The 25,580-nt window shown below is 45.4% G+C and overlaps 1 protein-coding gene and 1 pseudogene across 3 annotated transcripts in view; one reads left to right on the top strand and one right to left on the bottom strand.

Moving 5' to 3' along the window:
• DPP6 (dipeptidyl peptidase like 6) overlaps positions 1–25,580 on the bottom strand; it is an 825,076-nt gene that overhangs the window by 667,068 nt on the left and 132,428 nt on the right. For 2 of the 3 annotated variants that reach the window (XM_038559792.1, XM_038559793.1), the window contains exon 1: positions 18,346–18,612. The exons of the other annotated variant lie outside the window; for it this stretch is intronic. In XM_038559792.1, coding sequence (XP_038415720.1) covers positions 18,346–18,597 — 252 coding nt within the window. In that variant the 5' untranslated portion in view covers positions 18,598–18,612. Of the gene's footprint in view, positions 1–18,345; positions 18,613–25,580 lie in introns of those variants that run through there. 3 annotated transcript variants of the gene reach the window in all.
• Positions 7,874–9,632, top strand: LOC102152181 (annotated as a pseudogene).

Here is a 25,580-nt window from a genome sequence, read left to right as displayed (position 1 = left end):
CATTCCAAACACGTATGCGTGCTCTATTTCAAACATAAGGGGTTCCAAAGGGAATATGACAGGCCCTTGCAATTGAAGGTCTCTAACCCAGTGACAAGACCAGACGTATGCAGAAATTACTTTGGTGAGGACACTTCGTGTACAATTCCTACTACACGGAGCAAAGAGGATGGAACCGCTGAGCTATCCTATCCCCAATCTCCAAAACTCACCCTGCAGGGAACTCGGCACCTGTGCTGGCCATCCATCAGCAGGGAAGGGTGATAGTCAGCCATCAGCGAGGAAGGGTGACTAGGAGTTTTCCAGCCGTGGAAAGGAAGAGGGACAGGAAACAACCATGCACACCAAGGTGTGGAGGCCAGACAGCATGAGATGCTGGAGGAAAAGCCAGGAGTTCAGGTGGCTGAGGTGCAGGGCCCATGGAATGAGGCTTCGGATGGAGCAGCTGCCCCGAGAGGTGCCATGCCACAAGCCAGGCCACAAACACGGATCTTGAGTCCCAGCCGACAGCTGAAATCTTGGGAAAGCATCTTGGGAAAGCAAACCTGTGGCAGGAAACGTCCCCCGAGGTGTACACTTACTCATTTGACAGACCAGACAAGAAGTGTGGCAAGGCAGTGCTGCTTTTAATGTCTCGTGACATTTTACATTTCTTTCTTTCCCAGATAAACTCTTCCCTTTTATTTATCGTCCCCAAACACGAATTTTATCCACTGCCTGGGAAGAAACTGGAAACCCCGAGGGAGATCTGGCTGTTGCTTTTTGAAAGGACACATCTTAAAAATAACCTCATTTCTTTTAAATTGGTCACAGCATGAAATGAGGTGTCTGGGAAGAGGACAATGAATAATGTAGAAATGCCAGCGACTTTGGGGGTGCCCTTTGAGGAGGCTGTTCCTGAGTTTTCTCCTTCTTTATGTTTGGCCTTGGGAATGCATCATTTATGTCCTCATTTCCATCCTGGACTGCTTGTTAGGGGAAATAATGAATAAGTAGAATGGCACGCAGAGGCAGACAAGACCAATTCTGAGTCACAGCCTCACAGAGGCACAGGGTTAGATCCTGGAGGTGCTAGGAGTGATCAGGACACGTATTTCTCCTACCCTCCTCTGGCCCCTGAAGGCCCATGCCCCAAGCCTTGTCTTTCAGAAGCTCAGATTCCAGTGGAAAATAAATTAAAAACAGACAATTTTGTTTGAGGTGCAGTAAATGCTCCAAAAACCATGCACAAAAGGTGTCCTAGAAGCCTGTCACAGTGACATCAAACTGATTAAGGAATTAGGGTGGCTTTCAGGAAGAGGGGACAAAAATAGAGGCTCTCTCCCTTAAAAGCTTCCAGCAAAACAGCACAGTAGCTGTCCAGCAGAGGGGAGAGGCAAGAGTGGGTCCCCCCTGGAGGTTCCAGAGGGAGCCCAGGCCTGCTGACACCTTGATTTCAGATTTGGGACCTCCAGGACTGTGAGGTGGTGTGTGTCTACGGGTCTGAGACACCCAGTTTGTAGTGTTTTGTCACAGCAGCTACCGAAAACTAGTACTGTCAGAGATAGGCTGACTTCTTAACCTGGGTGTGATGTCAAGTCACCAGAGGAGTTCACGGGAGCCAGAGAAGGACAGCCCCTCCTCCTGACACATATTCCACCTCCCAAATACAGCCGCTGCCTCAGACTGATGCAATCAAGTGAGAAATCCTGCCATAAACACATCTACTTTAGGTGCTAACATTAGGTGTGGAATTCTTATATTTAAAGCAAATAAGGTGGGCTTTAAGGATTCAGTGTTTCCCAAACTTTTTAGCCATGAATGTTTGTCTGCACAAGCAGAAATTTTTAAAGGACAGGTGGAAGATCTCCATGTGTAGTTTCCCTTGAGGTCTGTGTGAGCAAAGGCCCAATCTTATTTCAAAGGGGCTGTAAAGCTGACAGTTAAATATATATACATATTACTGACGTTAAAAGAATTAGATTAAATTAGATTATTCATAATTGTATTTTTAAGTGAAACTTTATATTCTATCAGTCACCAGATTTTGTTTGAGCTCCATGAATGTGAGAAGAGGCCAGTCCTGGAGCAATGAAGACTAGGAAACATGCCAAGAGCTGATGATTCAGAACAATCAGATGTGCTCAGACTTTTCAATGCTGAGCTAGAATTGTGTCATAAAAGGAAATATGGGCTACCCTCATCCCTAAAAGCTAGGCTGTCAGAACTCCTTTTTCAAAGATGGACATAGATTTTTCCCTTCTCTTTCCAGCCTGGCGTCACTGAAGTTTGTATCTTGCCTTTAAGTGAGCTGGGTCAACCAGAGATTTTTCATGTTTTTCCCTAGATATCTATCTGTTCTTGAAGCATTTTGATGCATGCCTCCTTGAGAAGGCCCTTCTTTGTGAATGCCAGTGTTTGGAAGGCAACTGACCTTGAGTAACACTGACCCAGACAGTGAAACGGGTACCAGATACGCAACCAGGTCTTCCTGGAACACTCAAGGTTCATCGATTCCTGAACAGTGAGTGGGTGGCAGACTCAGTTGCTCATGCACACATGCCGACACTCCACTGTTTGATGTAGTAGGGTTGACCATCAGGCATTTTACGGTACAAGTTACCTTTCCAGGGTTTTCACTGACCCCATGAGCCAATTCCAGGGTATTTTGATCCTAAAGATCTCTGAGTTTGTAGAAAACTCTCCAAAGACTCCCTGAGTAAAATGCTGACTCTGTTTGTTTCATTTTGGGGAGGGAAGAGTGTGCCACCTGAACTTCAAAACCACTGCAAGTGAGGATACAGCTGATACACTCGGTGGCCAACTGCCTGGTTTTGGGAGCCTGAAGGGACTTCGGAATGTCTTAAATGAAAACATCCACTTCATTACATTGTCGACATAATTGCTAATGGAGAGGTCATTAAAAGTGAGGCATTTATGCTGAAGCTTTTGAGAAACGCTCTGAGGAATGGTTTAAGACCTTTGTTCACAAAATGTTTGTTGTCTTTAAGATCGCTGTAGGCAAATCCATAGCTGGTCATTTCCATTCTGTTTTCTACACTTTTTCACTCTGGCTCCCGAGGCCATGCTTGCCAGGGATTCCTGTTAGGAATTCTGAGGCTGAACTACCTGTTTACATTCTCCCTTGGCCTCCCAGCTGTCTCAGCAGTGATTCTTGCATGACTTCTACTTGGACTTGTTCTGACCACTGTACTGAGCACTCACCATGTATATTTCAAGTTCTTGATCATAAAAGGGCCTCCAAGAGAAGTAATTTTCTCAACAACTCTTTCCTACCTTAATTTCAAGGCAGTGCCTGGCCCTAGAGGAGCTCCACGAGCAATCCCGGTAAGGAGTCTGTGTTCTGTGTTGAGATGACAGCCCTTGGAGTTAATCTAGGGATCAGACTGCACTCCCTCATCAACCACCTTCTTGGGTGGGGGGACTGACTTAGGACATCTTGTTTCACACTCATTTTTCCTCCAGGAATGCCACGTAGGGGTGAAGGAGCACAGAGGGAAATGGTGATTAATTCTGGCACCACTAGCCCATCAGTTCAACTGTCATAACCAGATCACTCAATTAACCCACCTTTCAGGATTACAGGTAAGTGTCAAGTACACAAAATTATGGCTAATATTCAGTGCATATATGATCACAGGGGAGGGGGGAGGGATAATACCATGTTCCCTCCTTCTCCATACCTCTTGCTCCCCTCTGTTTGCCCTAAAGGTATGCCAGCTGCCTGCCCTTCCTTTCCAGAACAATGGCATCTTGCAATAAGGACCTCATACCATTGCAATTATTCATGGCATGCCAGGTGATATTCCAAGTGTTTCTCATGTATTAACTCAAACTTTACAACAAATTGGTGAGGAAGATATGATAACTACTTTGCCTAGTCTTATAAATAAGCTGAAGTCCAAAAGCAGGGAAGTGACTTATGGGGGTTAAACGATGAGTAAATGGTGGATAAAGTCACTACTGAAGCTCCAGCAGTCTGAGTCCAGGAAGGTGCACCTGCCCACCATGCTACCTTGCCTACCATGAAGACGCTGAGGGTGGGGGGCACCCACCAGCCACCAAACAAGAAAATGCAGCTCCTACAGGCAGTGATGAGATGTGAGGTGTGTCCTTGACTGAATTCTACATGTGAAGCTTTTGTAAATGGTTCCATCAGCTCCTTATGCAGCCACACTGGTATCTGCATCTACGGAATAACTGGGCTGTGACTTGAGAAGAGCTCGTGTCATACCAACATACTTTTTCATGTGAACTTATATAAACAAGTACATATTTTAAAGGTGCAGTTGCTTTAAGGAAGGAGCCAAGTTCCACTGGCTCTGTCTCCTGTTTCTCCCCCATCCCCCACCACACCCCTGTGGCTCTCATTAGAAACCCTAGGACTCAGGGAAGGCACAATTGGAAAATGATGTCTCTAAACCAAAGCCTGGGGTCTGGCTTCTATGAGCTAGTCAAGGTGGGCATTAACCGGCTGACACAGCACTCAAGGGACACACTTGATCTTCCTGGCTGAACTCCATCTGCTCCCCATGCTCGCCTGTATCCTGCTTCTGTTTGCCCAGCTGAGCTCTGATGTCTTATCTGGGAGGTTTCCCTCTCTTGACTCCTGCCAAAGACCCAGTGACCTCATTCCTTGTCCTGGGCTATCTGCGTGTCTCCAACAATAAGCGGGTTACTGTGCTCCCACATGAGAGGCTGAGTGTGGAGATACCGGGATCATCCCCGTGCCCCTAAAATCACGAGTCATCTCTGACTCCTCAGACACGCAAAGGGAGGGAAGGTGGACCTGCTGAGTGGAACCCCTGCCTGGGCTGCTTCTCTGGTGAATGTCAGCTCTGTGGGCATCCAAGGCTCACTGAGTCTTCTCAGGTGTGGAGAGCCAGGTGGGGGAATGTGCAGTGGCTTTTCATGTACACCACAGACCCTTCTCTCTCCCTGCACTTGAGCTGGAGGCTGGACTTTGAAACTTTGGTGCATTAATTCATATTCCTATTCCCTAAGTAACGATAGCAGAAAATGGGCTTTTGTGAGTCTCTGGCCGCAAGCGTTCTGAGGCACTTTGACTAATTCAATGCAGTGATCAGAGCTGGCCATGCAACTCTTTATTATCTGTTGCATTATCTTTATCTAATTGCATGCACTTTGGTGTCATCCAACAACTCTAGAACTCTACATGCTTATTAGCATGCCTTTGGGTGAAGGATGTAGCCTTCCTGCAGGTTTCTAATCACCCCTTCAAAGTGTGCCCACAACACAGACCATATGCCAAGGGGACAGCTGGTATGCCTTCCTCAGTGTTGTTAAACAGCTCAGCCCAGTTTGGTGTGGATACAAGAGCACTCACAATGCGTATCTGCATTCCAACCCTGTCTGGAAAGAGAAATGAAAGTTGCAAATCTTCATTTTGCACAATATATTTAGAGAGACTTGACTCAAAGGGTGTCAGTGAAGCCTTGAGTGAGCCACAGGAGGGGCGTGTCACCGGGCCACTGGGCGGGGCACTGGGCGGAACAGACCTGAGTCAGGATTACACAGGGGGTGTGGTCTCCTGTCTTAGCCCTCTCCTAAACGGCAGGTTTAAACTCCTACTGTATTATAGAAATGGGCATCATAGGTAGCTAAAGTCCCAGGCAGTTTCCACCAGATTACAGAATGCAGAAACAGTTTTTCTAGAGCAACAGAGCATTTTGGTCAGGGAACTTTAGTGTTGCTCTAATGACACACAGTTCAAAAATATTCTGATTTGACTCTCTACCTGTTAGGTAGAGAGATGGTCATAGTACCATGGAAAAAGTTGCTGTGGTCTTTTTCTTTCATTTAAATTGATAATTAGATAATACAGATTTCTAATCAAAAACAACTTACCGCATTCTTATATTTATAGAACTATCTTCTTAATGATCCGCATCTTCCCTAATGGGACTGTCTTTGCTACTACTTTTGCTGATAACCACAAAAAAAAATACTCAGTAAAAATAGTCACACATAGAAAATTTGTATTTAACTCATACTTTTTAAAAATTTCAGACAAAATATTACAAATGCTAACTATTGACATTTTAAGCAGGTCCTCCCAAAGTAAATCCTACTGTTTCCCTAAAAACTGTTTTATCTTCTCAGCATAGACTTATGTTGGACCATCAGGAAGAACATGTTCAGAATCAAACAATACATGAAATCCCAAAAAGGAGAGGATTTATTTTCAGACAGTTGTAAGCAGCCGCATACAATGTTCAGGGCACTAATTCTACAATCTTTCAATTTCAAAAGAAATTTTGAGAACTAAAGTTAAAGGAACTTGATTATTCAGACAGAGGCAAAGAGAGACTTTTCAGGTAGGATGCTATTCACTCACTCATTGTTCGACAAATATTCACGGAGAACCATGGATGTACCTACCAGGCCCTGTGCCAGGTGCCTGGATGCATCAGAGAACAAATCAGCCAAAGATCCTTATACTAGTTCAGCCAGTATTCCTATGGGGGTGGGGAGGAGGGACAATAATAAAACAGGCCTAAAAAGAAAATTACTCATACAACACGCTGGAAGGTGAGTTGGGACTATCAGGAGTGATGAGAAGGGTGAACTACAATCTTAAACAGATTGGGCAATGTAGATGTCACTGAGAAAGTAACACTGCAGCAAAGCTTTGAAGGACACCTGGGGAGAACATTCCAGCAGATGGAGGGGCCAGCATGGAGGCCCACAGGGTGAGAAGGGGGAGGCACATCATCGTGGGACCTTTAGTCAATGTAGGAATCCTTGGTTTTACTCCCAGAGACGTGAAGAGCCCTTGCATGCTTCCCAGCACAGCAGGGGCCAGGCAGCCCTCATGTGGGGCAGGGGACAGTAATGGACTTGGCTGGCCAGCCATGAGCTGGATGGGAAATAGGAAGCAGATCTCGGATGATGATGGGAAAACCTTTCCCAGGAGTCCATTAAAGTAAGTAAAATGGTGTAAAAGGAAATGGTAGACACCGAGGGCCAGAAATGACTGCTCTCGTGCTTCAGAGACACTATGATCAACCCCAAGAGCAATAAAAGGCTTTAAGAGCAAGATTGCTTTCTCCTCAGCTATGGCAAAATAAAGACCTGTTGGAGCAGAAGCAGCACAGTGAGAAAGATCATGGGGAGGCAGGGGCAGGGACATCGGGATTCTGTTCAGGTGCTCTCCTTGTACCTGTGCAAACAAAAGCCCTGCTGATTGATATGATCCCGTCAGAGCCACAGGACAGCCAAGAGGAAGCGCAGCAGTGATTGAGTATTCAGTGAGGTCAGCGGCCCAACGAGGAAGCCAGATGCCCCTGCTCATCACAGCCTGCTCCCGTTTCCATGGTAACAGCACCCCGTCTCTCACGATGTCCCCCTCTGCCTTTAAGAGATAACCAGTCATTTGGGGGATGAATTTGAGAGGAACTAAAAATCTAGAAAAAAAGGACGAGAAATCCATGACATGTTTCTACATACAAACCGGAGATTAACTGGTCATAGGCAGGATGCTAATTGGGGAGAAAGAGTACGAGCTAGATGTTTTTGCTGACATTTCCTATTTTTCGGATGAAGACACTCTTTAGTTCCCACAGTGCAATTAACCTCATCCTGAATCCACTAAGAAGGAAGAGCACAGCATACATCAAGGACAGACTCAGGGCTGAGGCTGCTTTCTATACCGGGAACCTTCCAAGTCTCCCCATACGAGCCCTGACTTCTCTGACTTGAAGGGTTTCCCATCAAAGGCCCAGAGCCTTGGCTCAGAGGCTCACCCTTAGCAACAGCCTACAGGCCAACATTGGCTTCTGCCCTGGCTATCTAGGGACCTACCTATCCACCCCTCCTCCTACCCTCCCTGCACCCCCGGCCCCTATGCACCATGAGCCAGTGCAACTGTGTTTCAGGTAACTGGTTCCCTTGCCCCCAAAATAAAGTAAGTGACAGGAGAGGTAGACTCATGCCCTCCAACATCGGATTCCCCCAAAGAAATCTCCAGCTGAAGATCGTTGAGAACTAAGTAGTTGTGAGATACAAGAAGGCAGAGTGAAACTATCTATGCAAGTTTAGCAAGCATTAGCCCTGCCCAAGCTGATGATGAAGCCCAGAAACAATGAAGGGCAACTCATCCACATTAACATTCATCCCTCTGTACTCATCAGCTCCAGTGAGGTTATGCTGTAGTAACATCATCTCAGTGATTTACAAACCAAAGTTTGTATCTTTCCCATTGAACAGCTGCTATCTGAAATATTGTTTGTTTCCATGGCAAAAGGAACAATAACTCCCGTGCTGGCTCTTAAAGCTTCCACTTACAAGTGCTACATGCACTGCCACTCCCGTTTCATTAGCTAAAGTAAAGCACAGGCACACTGCACTCTAAAGGGGCAGAGGAGCACAATCCCTGCAGAGCTGTCCACAGGACCTGGAAGTATCTGCAGAGCTGCATTGGCGACCCCTACGCCTACCTACGTGAGAAGCCAGCCCTCTTCCAACACTTAGCTTGAGTGCCAGTTTGAGAAAACCTAAACCAACGTGACTTCTCTGCTCCACTCCTCCACTTCCCAGCCAGTGGCGTCTCCCATCTATGCTTCCACCAAACCCATCATCCTCATGTAAGCTGTACTTGAGCTTTACTCCTTCTGGGTTGTCATTGTTGTCAGTGTGCGCTGGAGTAGGAGGGTACCCAAGTATAGAGCTCCAAACAGGTGCACTCACTTGAGATTCAGCAGATCACCTGAAGAACACTTCCCTCATGCTTGGCAATAGAGAGCAGACATTTGCAAATGGAAAAAAAAATAGGTTGCTCATGAGAAGGAAGACCTAAGAGCTCATCTGGGAAAGTAGCTAGGTATTCTATAATGTAGCTCAAGTGTCCTAGGAAATTACAGCAATCTCCCTCAGGAAGATTCCTGAGAAGACCTGTAACGGTGGGTGGAGGGGGAAGCCATCCTTGAGGCAAGAACAAAATGAGAAGGAAGGAAGGGGACCTCATGGCTTTGTCTACTGCAGAAATGTGAAGGCAGTTCTGTCTTTCCTCAGGAGCTATGGAGATGAGGATCAGTGAGCAGAGGCTACAGGGAAGCACAGGTCAGGAAATGCATCTCCAAAAGAAACAAGAGTGTGGCATGAACAAAGGGAAGTAAAGAAAGCAAGAAAGTCTGCAACTATGAAGCGCATGCTTAGTCTCTGGGATCAGGTGCTTAAAGAGAAGGATAGATCAAAACCTAAAAAGAAAGAAAAGAAAGGTGCCAGTGCAATCTAGGAAAGAGAAATCCCCCAATATCCTTCTTGTTTAATCTTCCAACATAAGACACAGCCTGGCCCACCTTACTACAATCTGGTTGATCCAACTTTATCAACTTTTCCATTGAAGCCAAACCTTATTTAGTACAGTCAATGACAAACTGTCTATATGCCAAGACCTTATATAACTGCACAGTGACTGAAACTGGGGCAAAAGTATTGACTGGCTCTAAGGACTGCCAAAGATCCAAAATTTGAATAATGCCTATGCATACACAAAATGCTTAGTACATAGAGTAACTCAACACAAGTGTTACATTGTGGCCACAGTTGACCGGGACCTTAAATGAAGGATGTAGAAGATCCCTGGATTCCCATCATGTACATTTCTCTAAACATGTTGAACCAGATAGCTATGGAGCCTCTTGGTTCTAATTCCTAAAAGATAGGGTTCCTCTGCCTTCCTTTACCAATTTTTTTCTGCTACCATTTCATATAGAAACCTGCTACGGCATATCAATTATTCCTCCTACCCATTTGCTCTGTTACAAGCTGAATATGGTTAAATACACTCACTTTTTTGTTTTGAAATTGATATTTTGTATCATTTTAAATTTTGTTTTTTATATAAATCAGATGATTTCTCACATTAAAAAATGGGGAAAATGTATCTCTAGTAATTGGAGCTGGTTCACCCTGGGGTGGGCTCCCTTGTGGGGCTGTGAACACCTGTAACTCTAAAAAAGTGTCACAAAGAGATGAGATAACTTCACCTCTCATGACTTTTATAGAGGTTTCTTATATTTTTTAAAAGATTTTATTTATTTATCCATGAGAGACACAAGGAGAGAGAGGCAGAGACATAGGCAGAGGGAGCAGCAGGCTCCATCCAGGAAGCCCAACGCGGGGCTCAATCCCAGGACTCCAGTATCATGCCCTGAGCCAAAGGCAAATGCTCAACCACTGAGCCACCCAGGCGTCCCATATTTATTTGTTTTTATTTTTTAATGGGATTTTGTACAAGGCATATGAAAGATCTGAATAAAGTTTAAAAAATTGAGTGTACTGGGGAAAATGATTAGGGGAACTGGATGTTGGTATTTTCCTACCTTTAATTTCGGCTGTACCCCATCTCCTTATTTGTGTGTGGTTCTTTCCATGCACTGCTCACTTACCCCGTTCCTGCCCCCTCTCCTGCTGGCTGATGCCCCCTCAGATACATCAATGTACAATGTATCAAGTATGGTGGATACATACAATTATATAAACATATTAAGGGCCATACAACAACTATCTCATTGTTCCATGAAAGCTGCTGTATGAATTCCAATAGTTCTGTCTTTTAAATAAATCTTCCCAAACAGTAAATAACAGGAGTAGAAAAAATTGATTGGTCTTCTCAACTCCATATTGGGGAACATGCCCATGTCCCCTATTTCACTTTTTTATTTTTACATAAGCACGGTAAGACTGACCCCAAATTATCTAAGGTACAAGCTGATATCAAATGAAACCCGAGCACTATAGGAAGTTTACACAGTGACTTTCACAATGACTGTGATGACCTAGAAAATTCTTAAGTTCCTTCAGAATTAAAAAAAAAAAAAAAAAGTGTGTGTGAGTGTGTTTCACTATCAGGCAAATTGCTGGGATGATGTTAATGCCTTCAAGTTGTTTATCTATAAATGCAGGGTAAGTGTAAGGAAGTTTGTCATTTTTCAAACTAATCCCTGTTTTAGGCCCCAAGAATGTTGGATCTGTAGTCACAGGAGATGCCCTCCTCCCAGCCTCCCTCTGGGGTTCTGATCACTGCCTGTGCTCATGTACAGCATCTGTCCCCAGAGCCTGCTGCTTGTGCCCCTGCCACCCACGATGCTCTGACTGGGAAGCTGGGTTTTCACCACCTGGAATTCTACCATCTGGACATACAGGCCTTTCTCGCTTCTAGTCTTCTTGTAAAGTTACATCTGTATCTATATATCTTCCTCACTCATGGGGCAAAACTGAACATGTCCTGTGCTCCTGGGCAAACAGCAAGAAAGACATGGAGGAAAAAAATAAAACCATTGGGGAAACCAAGTCAGGGCAAAATCTTATACTACTGTGGCAAAATGGTTTGTTTTTCCCTTTGGCAATTAGCACATTCATTTGGAATCAAATTAATTTAGACTGTTAGATTTCATCTTGGTCATACTTTTTAAACTCAGTGATATAATTAAGTTAATTCCTCCACTCAATTATGATACCGCAGAGTATACTAAAAACACAGGAGAGAATGGAAGGCTGGGTTTCTCTGAGGTCCAGAGAACACAAGTGACTTGCTAAATATTATTCACATAATTACTTGTAGTCTTCTCATTTGTAAAATTAGAGATTATCAAATTTTAAAATGTTCTATTTCAGATAATTTCACAATGCTAGATCACTCTAAAGATAAATGTCCCAAAAGTCATTAACCAAAAAGGCTGAGTGGTTCTCTCTCTCTTTCTCTCTCTCTCTCTCTCAACATGTACATAAAATCAATCCCACATGCTTAAAATGAAAGCAAATCATAATATGGCACATAGGCACTCAGTGCCCTTAACATTAAATTTATTAAGCAGAATTTAATTTTGAAAGGATTACCGTACATATTATTTTTATAGGCAATGCTCTATGAAAGGGATCAATATTGTATATTGCAGAGAAGCATTCTGCATGCAGTTGATAAATGCATTGTTATAGTCAGAGTAATTAAAAGGAACGGGGTTATATACAATCAGCATGTACATCTTACTCAGCAACTCCTGCCAGTTGCTTGCAAAAATTAAACTCATTAATCATTCTGACGCTACAGAAGAAAAAGCTTTATGTACAAAATTGAAAAGCTCTATTTTATGAAGAAAAAATGTCCAAAGCCAACATCTAGAGAAATTCCTGTCTACACAGTGACGTTAGAATATTAATCTCATGTAGGAAAGTGAGTTGATTCCATTGTCAAAAATATAAATTAATATTATGTTATTCTAACGCTTCAGACCTCCTTAAATCTACAGGTAACATATACAAGTAAATTATTTAAAAGTGTGTGCTGACAGCACACACATACACACACACAGACACACAAAGCATGCCATATGAAGTAGGCTTCCATGCCCACTTCAGAATGTCTTACTGCTACACAAAACTCAAATCCACTGAGAAAACATATGTTCACTTTCCACAAACAACTTGGGCTTTAAGCAAACACATATTTTTTTGACTGGCTCTAGAGACCAAAGGCTTGTTAACACACTGATATTTGTTTGGTATCATTCACAGTTGACAACTGACTCATCCAACTGAAGAGTAATTAGGTTTATCCTTATTAATTTTTCAAGCCAACAGATGAGCTCTTTGTTAGTTAGGGTTTTCCTCCCTAGCTAAGGTAGGTATGAAGACAGAATGAGGTATATATAGCACTGCCTTAAAAAAATACAAGGTATAATGCAGAGGCAAGGTATTTTTGATGCTATATTTGGCTTCACCCATCGTTCAGCTAGCTAGCACTGACTCTGCTTATGTCACTAGTTTTACTTCCTTCAATCTAGACAATTTCCTACTTATGACTACATTCTCTGTGCTGAGACAGTAAGCAAAATTTTATATAGTCTTGCTACAGATGTATTATAATTTTAGCAAATTCTTTATAGATATAGAATTATATTTTTAAAACTTCAGCTATTATTCACTTTACCAAAACATTTACAGAGAGACTGTCTTACATGGTAAACAATTCCTATGCATTTAAAATTTGTTCCAAAGTGCAAGAACTAAACTTTTCAGAACAAGTACTGTATCCAGCAGGGTGCTAGGATATAGATTTATATGTCATTAAGCTCATAAGGAGATCTCAAAGCTTATCTAGTGAAATACTTAATGTAACAGAAAAGAAATAAAAATATTGAAAAATTCCATTTGTATATAAATTACATACATTGTATGCCATGCTGAGAGATGAAAGTTATGGTGATACTATCACTACAAATAAAAAGATTAGAAGGAAATGTATCTAGAATAATCAGACATAAAGAGGGGGAATTCTAGGGATATATTCCAGTATCAATCTTGTCACCATCAGAAAAACAATCTAGTATCTAGTTGCTTGACATGTGGAACAAAAGCTTGGAAGAGAGATCAAGATGGTGCTCACCAACGTCTTTTCAATTCTACAATTCTGTAAAACAGAAAAGCAAAATATTTTGAAAAGAAATGCTAGTGGATGTATATTAGAGGGAAAAAAAGCTACTTAGGAATCTTCTAAAACAGAAGCTGTAAAACATATGTGGCTCTCTTTACCTTCATTCTAATTGATCTGAGATCTAATTTATCTTTAGATAGTAAGAAAGGTAAAGAATAGAATAGTGGAAACCAAAATCTTGGGAGTGTACGTTTTCCCACCCTCCCACATTAAGAGTAGGAGGAAATGATGTACCAAAGAACTCAAAGACCAACTTCAGAAAGAAAGAGACAGGGCATGAATTCAAGCAGCACCATGAAAGACATGTGATGCAAAAGTTGGAAGTGTAGGGTGGTGGTCACCAAGAGCAGAAGATGTAACAACAAAGACCAAAGAGACATCACACAGGACATTATATCAAGTTACTTAGAGAATTCTGGTGACATTTTGTGTGCAGTGTCCACAGTGAGAAGACTAAGAACCTAAGTCTGCCACCAAGCTAGACAAGGGAAAGAGGATTGTCAATGACATGTAAGCGGAATCCATTGCCAACTACCTGATTGAGAAGTTGGAATGTAAAAGAAAAAAGAAAAACAAGACATTTGCCAGCATTGGCAGTACAGATCAGTGAAGATGGTCTTCATTTCTGCCTGTAGGCACAGAAGAAGAAAGAACTGGTGGAGAAATAAAGATTAAGGGATACCATTAGTACTGCAACAATATATTCACTGAAACTGAATGGATTTCAGTGCTCAGCATGTAATAGCACCTACTTTGTAGCACTATCATTATGAAGAGTGAGATGGGAATCTACCAGTCTCCTCAAATTAAAGCTCCAAATGACCCTGCAATATCCACATAACTGTTCTGTAGGTGAGAATACTAAGCATTGTCAAATCAGTCATGAGAATAATGGGATTAAGTAAGTAGTTGAAAGTTTTAGCCTTTTTCTCATATATGAGGAAAATAATGTGAAATTAAATATTTAAAAAATTAAAATTGGAGCAGGAGAAAGTAATTAGGGTAAATAAAAATATATGTGGAGCCAAGATTCTTAAAATATTAAAGCTGACAAATGCCAAGAAGAAACTCATAGGACGCTGACATCATACCAATGAAAAATCAAGGTGAAGAGAAAGATGGGCTGGTTGAAGAACCACCATCATGCTGAAGATACGGGATGATGCAATTGGCCCTGTCAGGCTGACAGACATTATAAGCAGGGGCTCATTGCTCAGTGCCTGCTTCAGCCAATTTGCTGTTTTAAAATCCTGTTGTCATCGCATTTGTATTGTTAGGAAATCATATGTCACCAAAAATGAGGAATACAGGAACACGCTAATGTAAACTCAACAAGACTACTGCCCAAGGCCTCTGAAGTCTTTTAAAAAATAAAACAGAACCACTCAAGCATGGGAGATACAAAGTCCAGTATTTTAAAATCAGTTACAGCTACGCCCTATTAGAAATCACTAAATTCCATTAAAAGTCACTTCTAGCAACATTTCCTTTAAGAATCAACTTATTTTAAAACCTACAAAATGAATATTAAATCAAAATAGCTATTGATTCCTCAGGAGGGTTGCCCAAGTAATTGACTTTATATTTAAATAAATTTAAGATTGATGAGGAAACTCCAATAGAAAAAGTATTCTGGCTTTATTTCTATTTCAGAGCTAAACTCCACGTCTTAGAACCGACCCACCCAAATCAGCCTTTTCTGTGGTTCTGGGAAGGGGGGAGGGGGGGCCCTTACACGTGTAGTTTTGTGCAGATGGGCAATGCAATACTAGTTAATTACCAACCGTAAAATATTACCATTTGATTTATCTCTGCTAGATCTTGTGACTACCATACATTTTATTTTGGTGGGAATACTTCCTTTCCGTCATATTCAGGCATGTGTGCATACACACATACAGAGGTCAGGGCTACATTTTATTTCCCACTTGTTGGATGGATGGACAAGAGGCCCAAAACCCATTGGATTTGAAAGGCATGCTGTTTATCACCGTCTCAGTGATCAAGGTAGAAAAGCTGTTTCTGTATCATACAACAGCTTTTGATGACTGATAAGCCTTAGAAGAGGAGTAAAGCCACCAGCCCCCCAGGGTTGGGATGCTCAGAGGGGGGCTGCTGCAGAGAATGTTTCAGCACGTCGGACAGCTCCCACCCAATCAACGGGGCGCTCCGAAAAGACGGGGGCTTTGCTGCCGAGACTGCTTCAGTACCTCGGACAGCTCCCGCCCAAGCCATGAGATGCTCCCCAACGGCTGAAATCTGTTGTTTTAAAAGGTCGCAGCCAACATACAAAGAATAATACGTAATGCGTCCCTAATTAGCTGCACGTCTTTCTGGTTTATATTTGAGTAGCAAAATGATTGCTCTAAATTCTTTAATCTTGACAAAAGCTGGTATCAGAAAAGCAATTTTATTTACATCTACTATCTTTTTAAACTGGTATCTCAAACAAAATGCAGCTGTTGTTCCTGAAGGAAAAGTGATTTAAGACGTACATCTATCTTTTGTAAATTTTTAGACATAACTTTTCCGGTTTTGAATAGCTATTTCTGAGAAAAGCGCACAAAAGTTTTCAAGAAGTTGATGCCACATTTAGCTCTGTCACTGATGTCATCAGACATTTTAAATACATGTATATTTATATGTATTTCATAAGGACACACTATATGCATGGAAACTATGTTTATACTCGTGTCTACATATCACACACACTCTCTCTCTCTCTCTCTCTTCTGAATTTTCCAGGAAAAAACACTGATGTCAGGGCTTTCTGAATTGAAGGCAGATGCACTGTTCAGAGCCACATCAACAGATGTGTTCCTCAGTTCAACCCTTTTGCTTATCTGAGAAACAGTTCTAGGCATATATCAAATCAAGAAGAAGGAGCTGGAACTATATGCTCCAAACTAAGATGGAAGAAAGAGAGAAATGGGCGGAGATCATCAGAAACAAAATTCAGAAACCACTGCCTTTTCTTTCTCCTAGCGACACCTAGAGCCTATGATATGGAAACTGCAATGTTCTCCAGCGCATAACACAAATCGACAGTTTTAAGTCAGACTTAAGGCAAAAAGTGCATAATTTCTGTCTGCATTGCAGTTCAATTGTCTTCCCCAAGATTCTCAATAGTTTAATCCTCTAGAATTTTTCACCAGCCCCGATAAAACCCCTCCTTCAAAGACTTCCAGTTCCTTGAACCAGATGTCTGAAGAATCCACACATTTCCCTTAGGACCTGACCCACTGAAGTGAGGGACATCTCTCCGCTCGCTATCTGTGTAACCAAGGGAGTCTGGAAACGATCCAAAAGAAAATAAGAAAATTTCATGCAAGATCTGATACAGGCAGTGGGGGGAGTGAGTGAGTGAGTGTGTGTGTGTGTGTGTGTGTGTGTATATACAAACAAACTGCACTCCTTACAAACTTTTATCATCCATGTCAGTCTTGGCATTCTCCATTCATTAAAAAGAAAAATTAAAAAAAAAATGTCCAGTAACAACAAAACCTCAGTGGCTTTTTTCCGAATTGTCCCTGTGAAGGTTGTCAACACTTCCCCCCCAACCTTGCACTATTAAAGAAAAACCAAATGGTGAAGTAGTGTGACCTGAGGCAAGGCATGTTTGAATGACCACAACTGCCTGCTCAGTGCAGGGGCACGTACTGCCCTGGGCATGTCAGGGTAGGCTATCTGAGAGGAGCTTGTGTGAGGATCCAGGTGCCCCCAGGTGGGAAATTCCTCATAGGTACCTGCAATGGGTTCTATAACCCAACACGCCCTGCATATCTCTTGAGGCTAGAGCAGCCATGCCAGTCCAAGAGAGCTGGTCTGGGATTTTTCTCTTTTCCTGGGAAAGAGAACAGCTCAGCAGGCAACTGTCTGTCTCTGTGGTCCTCCCTGGCCCTGGGAATAGCTGGAAGGGATCAACAGAGGTGGCTGGACTCAACTAGCTAAGCTGCCCACTAGTGTCCAGTCTGAGTCATCAGTTACTAAGGTGATATGCAAATCGAACCTTTGAAACCCAAGCTTCTAGCCTGAAGAAGAGTAAGAAACATGCTCCCTAAGAAGTTTTCTCCTAAGGCAGGTCTAAGGTAGAGCTGCTAGTCCAAGGCTGGGTGTGGGAGACAGGCAGGGCCTGATTCTCATCAGTAAAAATTGTGCTGGGGCCTGGAATAGAACACTGGGCCTCGGACGCTAGTGTTTTGTCCCTGGTGCCAAAATCACCACCCAAACTATCAGCACTGGAGGGGAAAGTGTCCTGGAGAGGTAAGAAGTAGAGGCCATGGGAGCAAAGGGACAGAGTGGGGGAGGTTGAGGAGGGCACAATGCATAGATTCTAGTGACAGGTGGGAAGCATGGGACTTTATCTTCCCCAGTCTTAAAGCAGGAAAATAGAAAGGGGGGGGGGGAGGAGGAAGGAGGGAAGGAGGGAAGGAAGGAAGGAAGGAAGGAAGGAAGGAAGGAAGGAAGGAAGGAAGGAAGGAAGGAAAATCAAGTTGTAAGCACAGGTATATTGGATTCTCGCCTTAGGATGCAGAACACCGTACAGTAACCACAGGCATCCACACGCCCAGCGACACCCCCACCCCACCCCCAGCCATCCCACATCCCAGCAGCGCAGCCCCAAAGACGCCGCTCTCTCCAGCACCAACTCCTGGCCGCCGCCGGTGCAGACCAAGCCCCGCTCCGGGACGGCGGTGACCGAGATCGGCGCGGAGGAGCGGGTCTGCGGCGCTCCCGGGAGGCGGAGGAGGGGAGGGGAGGGGAGGGGAGGGGAGGGGAGGCCGGGAGGCGGGAGGGCGACCCCGACCCCCGGGGACGCGGAGCGGCCGCGTCGCCCCAGCGCTCGCCCCGAGCCCCGCGCCGCCCCCCACCCACCAAGATGCTCTTACGTCCTCGTCGTCACCGTCGCTCCGCGCCTGGTACTGGAACCGGGGCCGGCCGCCCGCGCCGCCGCCGCCGCCGCCGCCGCCGCCGCGCTCCCGGGAGGGCGCCGCCGCGGGCGCCGGGGCTGCGAGGGGCTTGGGCCCCGCGCCGTCCTCCTCCGGCCCCTGGCCGCCCAGGAGGTGGCTGGCCTCCGGGGGCGCCGGGAAGGAGCGCGAGGTGTTGATCTTGCCCGTGAACCTCTGGTACAGCGAAGCCATCGGTGCCCGCGCCCGCGCCCTCGCCGGCTGCCCGGGGGCGTCCTGCGCCTCGCCTGCCCCTCGCGGGCGCCCGCCCCGCACCCCCTCGGGGGCAGACGGAAGCAGCCGCAGAAGAAAGAAGCCGGCGGCTGCCGCTCCTCCGCGCGCCACTCTCGAGTCGCGGCGGGCGCCTGCCTGGCTCGGCTCCTCCGCCCCCTCCCCGGCGGCTCGGCGGAGCCGGGGTCGGGGCGCGCGCTCGCCCTCGCTCCTTTCCGCTTTCGGTCAACTCCTCGCCACGGCCACGGCCCGCCTCATCACGGCGCTGGAGGAAGGACCCCCCCCACCCCCCCCGCCGAAAACCATAAAGGGAGGGAAAATGCCGAGGCCCCGGAATCGGCACCACCTAGAGACCGGCGAGGAGCCAGCGCGCATCTCAGCGCTCCCCCCACCGGCCCCTCGCGCGGCTCCTCCTCCCCCTCCCCCTCCCCCTCCCCACCGGCCCCTCGGCGCGGCCGGGTAATGGCGCCGGGGCTGCGGGGGGCGGCGGGGGGCGGCGGCGGGGGCGGGCGGGGGCGCGGGCTCGGGCGCGCGGGGGGGCGGGCGGGGGCGCGGGCGCGCGGGGCCCGGCGGGCGGCGGCAGCCCCGGCTGCGCGGGAAGAGCGCGCGGAGGGTTGGGGGGCACTGGCGGAGGGGCCGAGCCCCGGGGCGCCCATCCTCGGCGCGGGGCTGCGCTCTGCGCCCACACGCCGGGCCCCGCGGGCTGCAGCCTCGCCGCCTCGAGCGTCCCCCTCGGGCCCTCCTTCCAGCGTCTCCTGCCTAACTTGCAGCAACAACAGGCAGGAGCCCTCGGGCCTGGGGGTGCTAGGTGGGGCGAGGCACGGCGAGCAGCGGGGCTGGAAGGCGATGGCTCGGACACACCGCTTTCTGACGAGCCCTGCTTGCTTCCCAAACCAAGCTCGTCTCCGAAAACAGAGTCATGCTCCTTCCCCCGGGCTCAGACAGAAGGGGAAGGAAAGGTCACGGGAGGCAAGCCCGGGGAGGCCTGGTGGGAGGCTCCCCAGCAACTCGGTGGAACGCCCCTCCCTACACATCCCAAGCCCACTTGTGCACGTCGCGAACTCCATTTTCATTTTCGGTAAATAGAGGCAGAGGCTGAAGCTTTTGGGATGCCGGCAACTTCTCCAAAGCTTGCTCCGCCCCCTCAATCCCCGACAGAGAGGAAGGGACGGGGACAGACCACACCAAAGAGGGCGCCGGGCTCCGGGTGCGCATCCGCGCGTCTTGCTGCAGTAAGACGTGCTCCAGCGCCCCTGTGTGGAAAGACACCTACATGCCCGGGCGCCCGCTCCTACTCCAGGCGCAGGCGGCTCCTCTCCTCCCTCTCCTGGGGTAGATGGTCCCTTGGGCCTCCGGGAACCCCTCCCTCCTCCTCAAGTCCGCTCCTCGGGCCTTCTTTAGGCTCTCGGGGGCTCTTCCTCCTCGTCTCGTCTCCACGTCCTTTTCCCTCCTGTTTGCAGACCCTCCAGGTCGGGCAGATGTGTCCCGACTTGAGCTTCGGCGGAGGCCAGGACCTAAAACTGCGGAGGGAGGGGACGGGTGGAGGGCTCGCACCTGCCCTTTGTGCTGTTCTTCTGCACCAGTCCAGAGTGAGCATCTGCATCATCACATTCCTCCCGGACTCAGCGGTGACCCTGCTCCAGCTAGGTTCCCATGACTATCTGTTTTAGGTTTAAAAAATAAATAAATAAAACAAGAAGGCGAGTCCGTGGCCACTCAGCAGGCCATACTGCGGGCTCACCAGCCTTTGTTGGGTCTGAATCCAAGACGATCTCCTGGAATCACTGCCAGAGCCCCGACTCTGAGAAGACTCCTGCCTGGTCCTGAAATGGCCTCTTCCCTCACGCAGTGTCCTTAACTCGGAGGGAGAAACGGGATGCTGGCAAATAAGGCTCTTGGGAGAACATACCTTCCAGTCCCTTCCAAGCTCTCCCCAAGTCTCAACCTAGTGGGTAGTCCTGTTTTAATTAACATGTATTACCACTTCCATCTTCTGTTGAATCCACTTTGGTTTCCCTCTTCTATGAAGAAAAGTGTGATTGTTAAAGTACTTTAAAGACACGTTTCCTTTGTGCAACCATGAAAACAAGCAAAACCAACATCCCAATAGCTAAGAGGCTGCCTGAACCAGCAAAAGGCCTGGGCATAGGCAGCTGTCCCACCCACAGGCCTGGGGGTGTAGAGAGTTTCACCAGCCCCTCTTTACTTTGAAGACAGAGGCAGCAATTACAAGAGCCATAAAATGTAACTTTAAAAGTCATCACATTTAGATAAATAGGAAACCTTGCTGTCATCCCCCCTCCCCCGCCCCAGCTGTGCTTTTGATGGGAGGAAGCTGCCTTTTCCAGCCTGACTTGAAAGGAAAGCTCAGGCTGCTCCCTGCAGCATCTATGTCCTGACATTTCGCTAAATATAGATGCTGTTAGGGTCTTTCTTACATAATATATATGAAATTTATATTTTCATATACATATGAAATTTTTTGTGTATATAGTCACACAAACTGTAAGAAACAGCATTACATATTTCTTGTACTAACATTTGATACAAAATACAGTATTTATATGGAAGTAGCTTTTCTATCATACCCAATGCTTTATAGACGTATGCATATGAACAATAATAGGTTGAAACTGAGCTATGGAAGGCACATTGGGACCCTCACTTTTTTTAAGCTTTGATTGATTGACTGATTTCAGAGAGTGCAGGGGAGAAGCAGAAGGAGAGAGACAAGCTGACTCTGTGATGAGCATGGAGCCCAACCTGGGGCTTCATCCCAGGAGGCTGAGATCATGACCTGAGCCGAAACCAAGAGTCAGATGTTCAACTGATTGAGCTACCCCAGATGTCCCTGTGTCCCTCATTTTTGAACATCATTCACAGATCAGCTTGTGGGTATTCAAATCACAATTTGGTCCATGTTAGAAATCCTAACTAAATGATTTAGACAACACGATAAGCAAGTTTTACTTAAAATCATTTATAAAATGAAGAAACGATAAGACTCAGAAACAATTGGAGGACAAGTTGGAGTACACATTTGTGTTTGAGAGAACAAATTGAAAATTAAGCAGGAGAAATGGGGCGTGGGTGGGAGAGGTGCTCCAGGTGGAGTGACTGTTCTAGACTTTGAGTGTGAGTATGTGTATGCATGTTTGTACATACTTCACACATGGCTTAAGCATGTCTTTACAAACTGCAGTGTATTTTTTAATATACTGTCAGGACTCGGAAGTCCCAAATATAAGAGTCAGCCCGTCAGTGTGTTGGGCTGAGTGAGGAAATGCAATTGCAGAAAATTGCAACTATGGCATTTTGTGTTTATGATACATAATTAATTCGCTTATTGCCTTCAAAAACCTTTTCAGATCCCCAGTTTCTTAAACAGGGGAAGAGGTTCTGAAGAGTAGCAGAACTTCCCAATGGGCATTTAAATATAGGTGCACCTCAGGACACAGGTCAGTAATATCCTCCGCTCACCAATCACTGAAGATCTTGAATGTACTATATTGAAATAGATTCCCAGTTCTGCTTATTGGGTAAATATGGGAAACTATTTTTGAAAATGTTTCATGGATTATAGCATATCAAGATATTAATTCCTCAATACTCCTTACACCCATGTCCACTAACTTATTTTTCCATCGAGTTGTGTATTATTTTTTCCCGTTTATTAAATAAAGGGGTGTGTGTTTATTTTCCCAGGAACCAATTTACAAAACAAATATGATTAGTCATTGGAATTAGGCAAATGCTGCAAAATATGGTGGGTAGTCATTTTTTAAATGACAATGAAAGGAACTTTGTCATCCACATGCAAGCTAAGCATTGTAAAAATATCAAAAGTATACTGAGTTCAGCAGGCTAAGCATGATTTTTATTAGCTAAGAGGTTTTTTTTATTTCTAGGAGAGAATTATATCATGTACTTTACTTCCTCTTTCTCTGTGAGGAAAAGGACGAGAGCAAAGCCCTATTTATGATTTTTATTCATTCCAAATGCTGAGACGTGAGCGATGAAACAACCAGCGGCATGTGCTGATGGAAGAGCCTTCCCTAAGACACTGGGCACCAGCATCTTCTAGGTATTATCACCTTGTACTCATACCAAGGGGGGGAAATAAAACAAATATTTGGGTAGTTTGAGAAAATATGGCGTTAAATGCATAAATACAAAGCCTATGCCCAACTAAACTCTTTCTACATATCTATCTTTAAAAACAATTTTTTTTTTTTTTTGCAAGATGCCTACCCACAAGGGGAGCTGGCTAGCATGATTTCTTTACAAACTTTACAAACAGGAAAGGTCCAGCAGAAGAAAAATGGGGCAGCCCCGGTGGCGCAGTGGTTTAGCGCCGCCTGCAGCCCAGGGCGTGATCCTGGAGACCCCGATGGAGTCCCACGTCAGGCTCTCTGTATGTTGCCTGCTTCTCCCTCTGCCTGTGCCTCTGTCTCTGTCTCTATGAATAAATAAATAAATAAATAATCTTTAAAAAAATAATAAAAAAAAAAAGAAAAATGAGTTGCTTGGTCCTAGTTTTTGAAAAACACGAAATTAAAGTTAATTTGAGCTTTTTGAATTGATACAAACAAGTAATGTTTTAAAGGGAAACATTTATTTTAACCCTAAAATTAATAAAGTTCACTGTTAGCTCCCCATGGCATTTTTATTTACATCTTAATACAGCCATTGTGCAACTGTGTGTTTCGTAGGCATCAGCGCTAACACCTACTACAGACGACTAATCCCTCGCCCTGTGCCCACAAACACACACAGTCAATCAACACAAGCAACCAAGATGATTGTCACGTCGGTACAACAGCCACTGATTTAGCTAAAAAGCTGGATGGAGTCAACCCACAGAAAATATTTGTTCCAGCCTGGTGGTGGAGGGCGGAGGCTGTCCCTCCACCCTCTGTTCCTTTAGAGGTGCTCCCTCTTGCCTCTAACATCTGCCCACTGCCCACCTGCCCTCCTCCCACTCTTCCTTTTTCTCCTTCTCCTTCTTGTCCTTCACTCCTGTCCTCACTCTGGGTCAATACCAATAGGCTGTGTATTTCTTTTTCTTTTCTACAAATTCCTTGCTGCTGAGTACTTATAAAATCTCATTTCTAATATTATCTCCTTGGAAATAATCGCTTTCCCTCCTGGAGGAGGCACCAACCTCTGTCTTTTCACGTCCTAGTTACTCAACAAGAACTTCCACGTGTTTTTCCAAGGCCCTTAAGATCTGGAGAGCATGAGATTTGGAAGAGAGTTTGTTGTTTGTTTGTCCCTGGTGATCATTTGAACATAACAATGTCGTTATCTGAACTCCCTTAATTCATATATCAAGTAATATTAGATTAAAAGGGACGTGATTTCTGCTCTCAAATGCCCCCAGAGCTCCTCGCCCTTTCCAACCATGCACCCCTCCAGTCTCATGAATTAAGTTAAATCTGATCCCCTTTAATATTAAAGTGACGTTAATGAGCCTCTGCAATTCAATGCTTTGGTGCTTTAACCAACAGAGGTGATGACTGTGTTCCAGAAGAAAAAGCTTTTATCTGCTCTCTTGTGACCAACGGCAAGCATTTTGAGATTCCAAGGCACGTGACACAGGCTAGCAAGTACAGGGCTCCAAGCCTCATGGGGGGGCTTTTGAATTTATTTTGTTTATTATTATTGTTATTATTACTATTTTGCATCAAGTCACCCAAAAAGGTTTTTAAGGCTTTTACTTGAAAACAACAATGGAATAGGAAAGGAGTGAAAGAAACAGGGTCGTTCAAATGCAGGGTCTTCTTTGGATAGTGGAAAGAGTTGATGCTGAGTCATTTAATCCTGCCATGTAAATTATACTCATTTGCAGGCCCATGGAAATAGTTACAGAGAATTTTTAAAAATCTGACTCCACTAAAAATGATTCCAATTAGACAATGGAAAGGGATATGGCACATTCCTAGAATGTACAATAGGAGTAAAATTTAGGGAACCGGAGTGTGAGGCTGATGTAATCTACCCTAGAAAGAAGGGGCTGGCCAGCCAGAAATAGCAAACAAGTAAGGCCAGCCCAGTGAATTGGCCTGGCCTCCAGGTCCCTGTGCTGCATTTGGCTGCAAGACACAAAGAGGGAAGAGAGGAGAGGCTTCAAGCAACAATGGGCTGCCTTGGAGCATCTGGGCCAGCAGCCCCTGTGAGTGAGGCAGGCCAGGGTGGGAGCAGGGTCACCTGCTTCCTGGACACCTGCTGGTAGGAATTGGAAAAACTCTCACTGTCTTACCCCAGAATTAAGACCATTCCTTTGAGCTAAGGCACCCTCTGGAAAAGCGTCAATAAAAAGTAATTAGCAAACAATCAACGCCTGAGTGAACAGAGAAATGTGCACCGGTGGCCAGAAGGCACCCCACAAGCACCAAGACAAACCACCTCGTCAAGTGTGTAATGGGGCAGTCTGAGTAAGAGCTGTCTGTTTCAAGAGCGTGGCTACATTTCCAAGCTATAAGCTTCCAGGTTGGCATGCTTCATCTTTGAGATAAGAAGCTGTTATTTCCAGGGCACCTGAGTGGCTCAGTCGGCTGTGTCCTGACTCTTGGTTTCAGGTCAGGTCATGATCTTGGGGTCGTGGGTTCAAGCCCTGTGTCAGGTTCTGTGCCTAGCCCAAAGTCTGCTTGAGACTGTCTCCCTCTGCCCCTCCTCCATTCTCTCTCTCTCTCTCTCTCTCTCTGAAATAATAATCTTTTAAAAAGTCATAATTTCCATATTCGAAACTAGGACAAATTGAAATGTTGTTCAGCAAATATTTTTTCATCCCAGAGCCTATCTAATGAGGTATTCTAAACTGCCACAATGACCTCTTGAGTGACTTCCTTTGGCCACTGGAATATGAAGGGACATGATGCAGGCAGAGCTCTCAGGCCATCTGTACAGCCTGCCCAGGTGATCCGCCACATAAGAATGTGCCCTGG

Source organism: Canis lupus, chromosome 16, assembly GCF_011100685.1.
Source record: "Canis lupus familiaris isolate Mischka breed German Shepherd chromosome 16, alternate assembly UU_Cfam_GSD_1.0, whole genome shotgun sequence".
Taxonomy (NCBI): Eukaryota; Metazoa; Chordata; class Mammalia; order Carnivora; family Canidae; genus Canis; species Canis lupus.
Note: the sequence above shows the minus strand (reverse complement) of the source record. Positions and strands in the feature narration are given on the sequence as shown.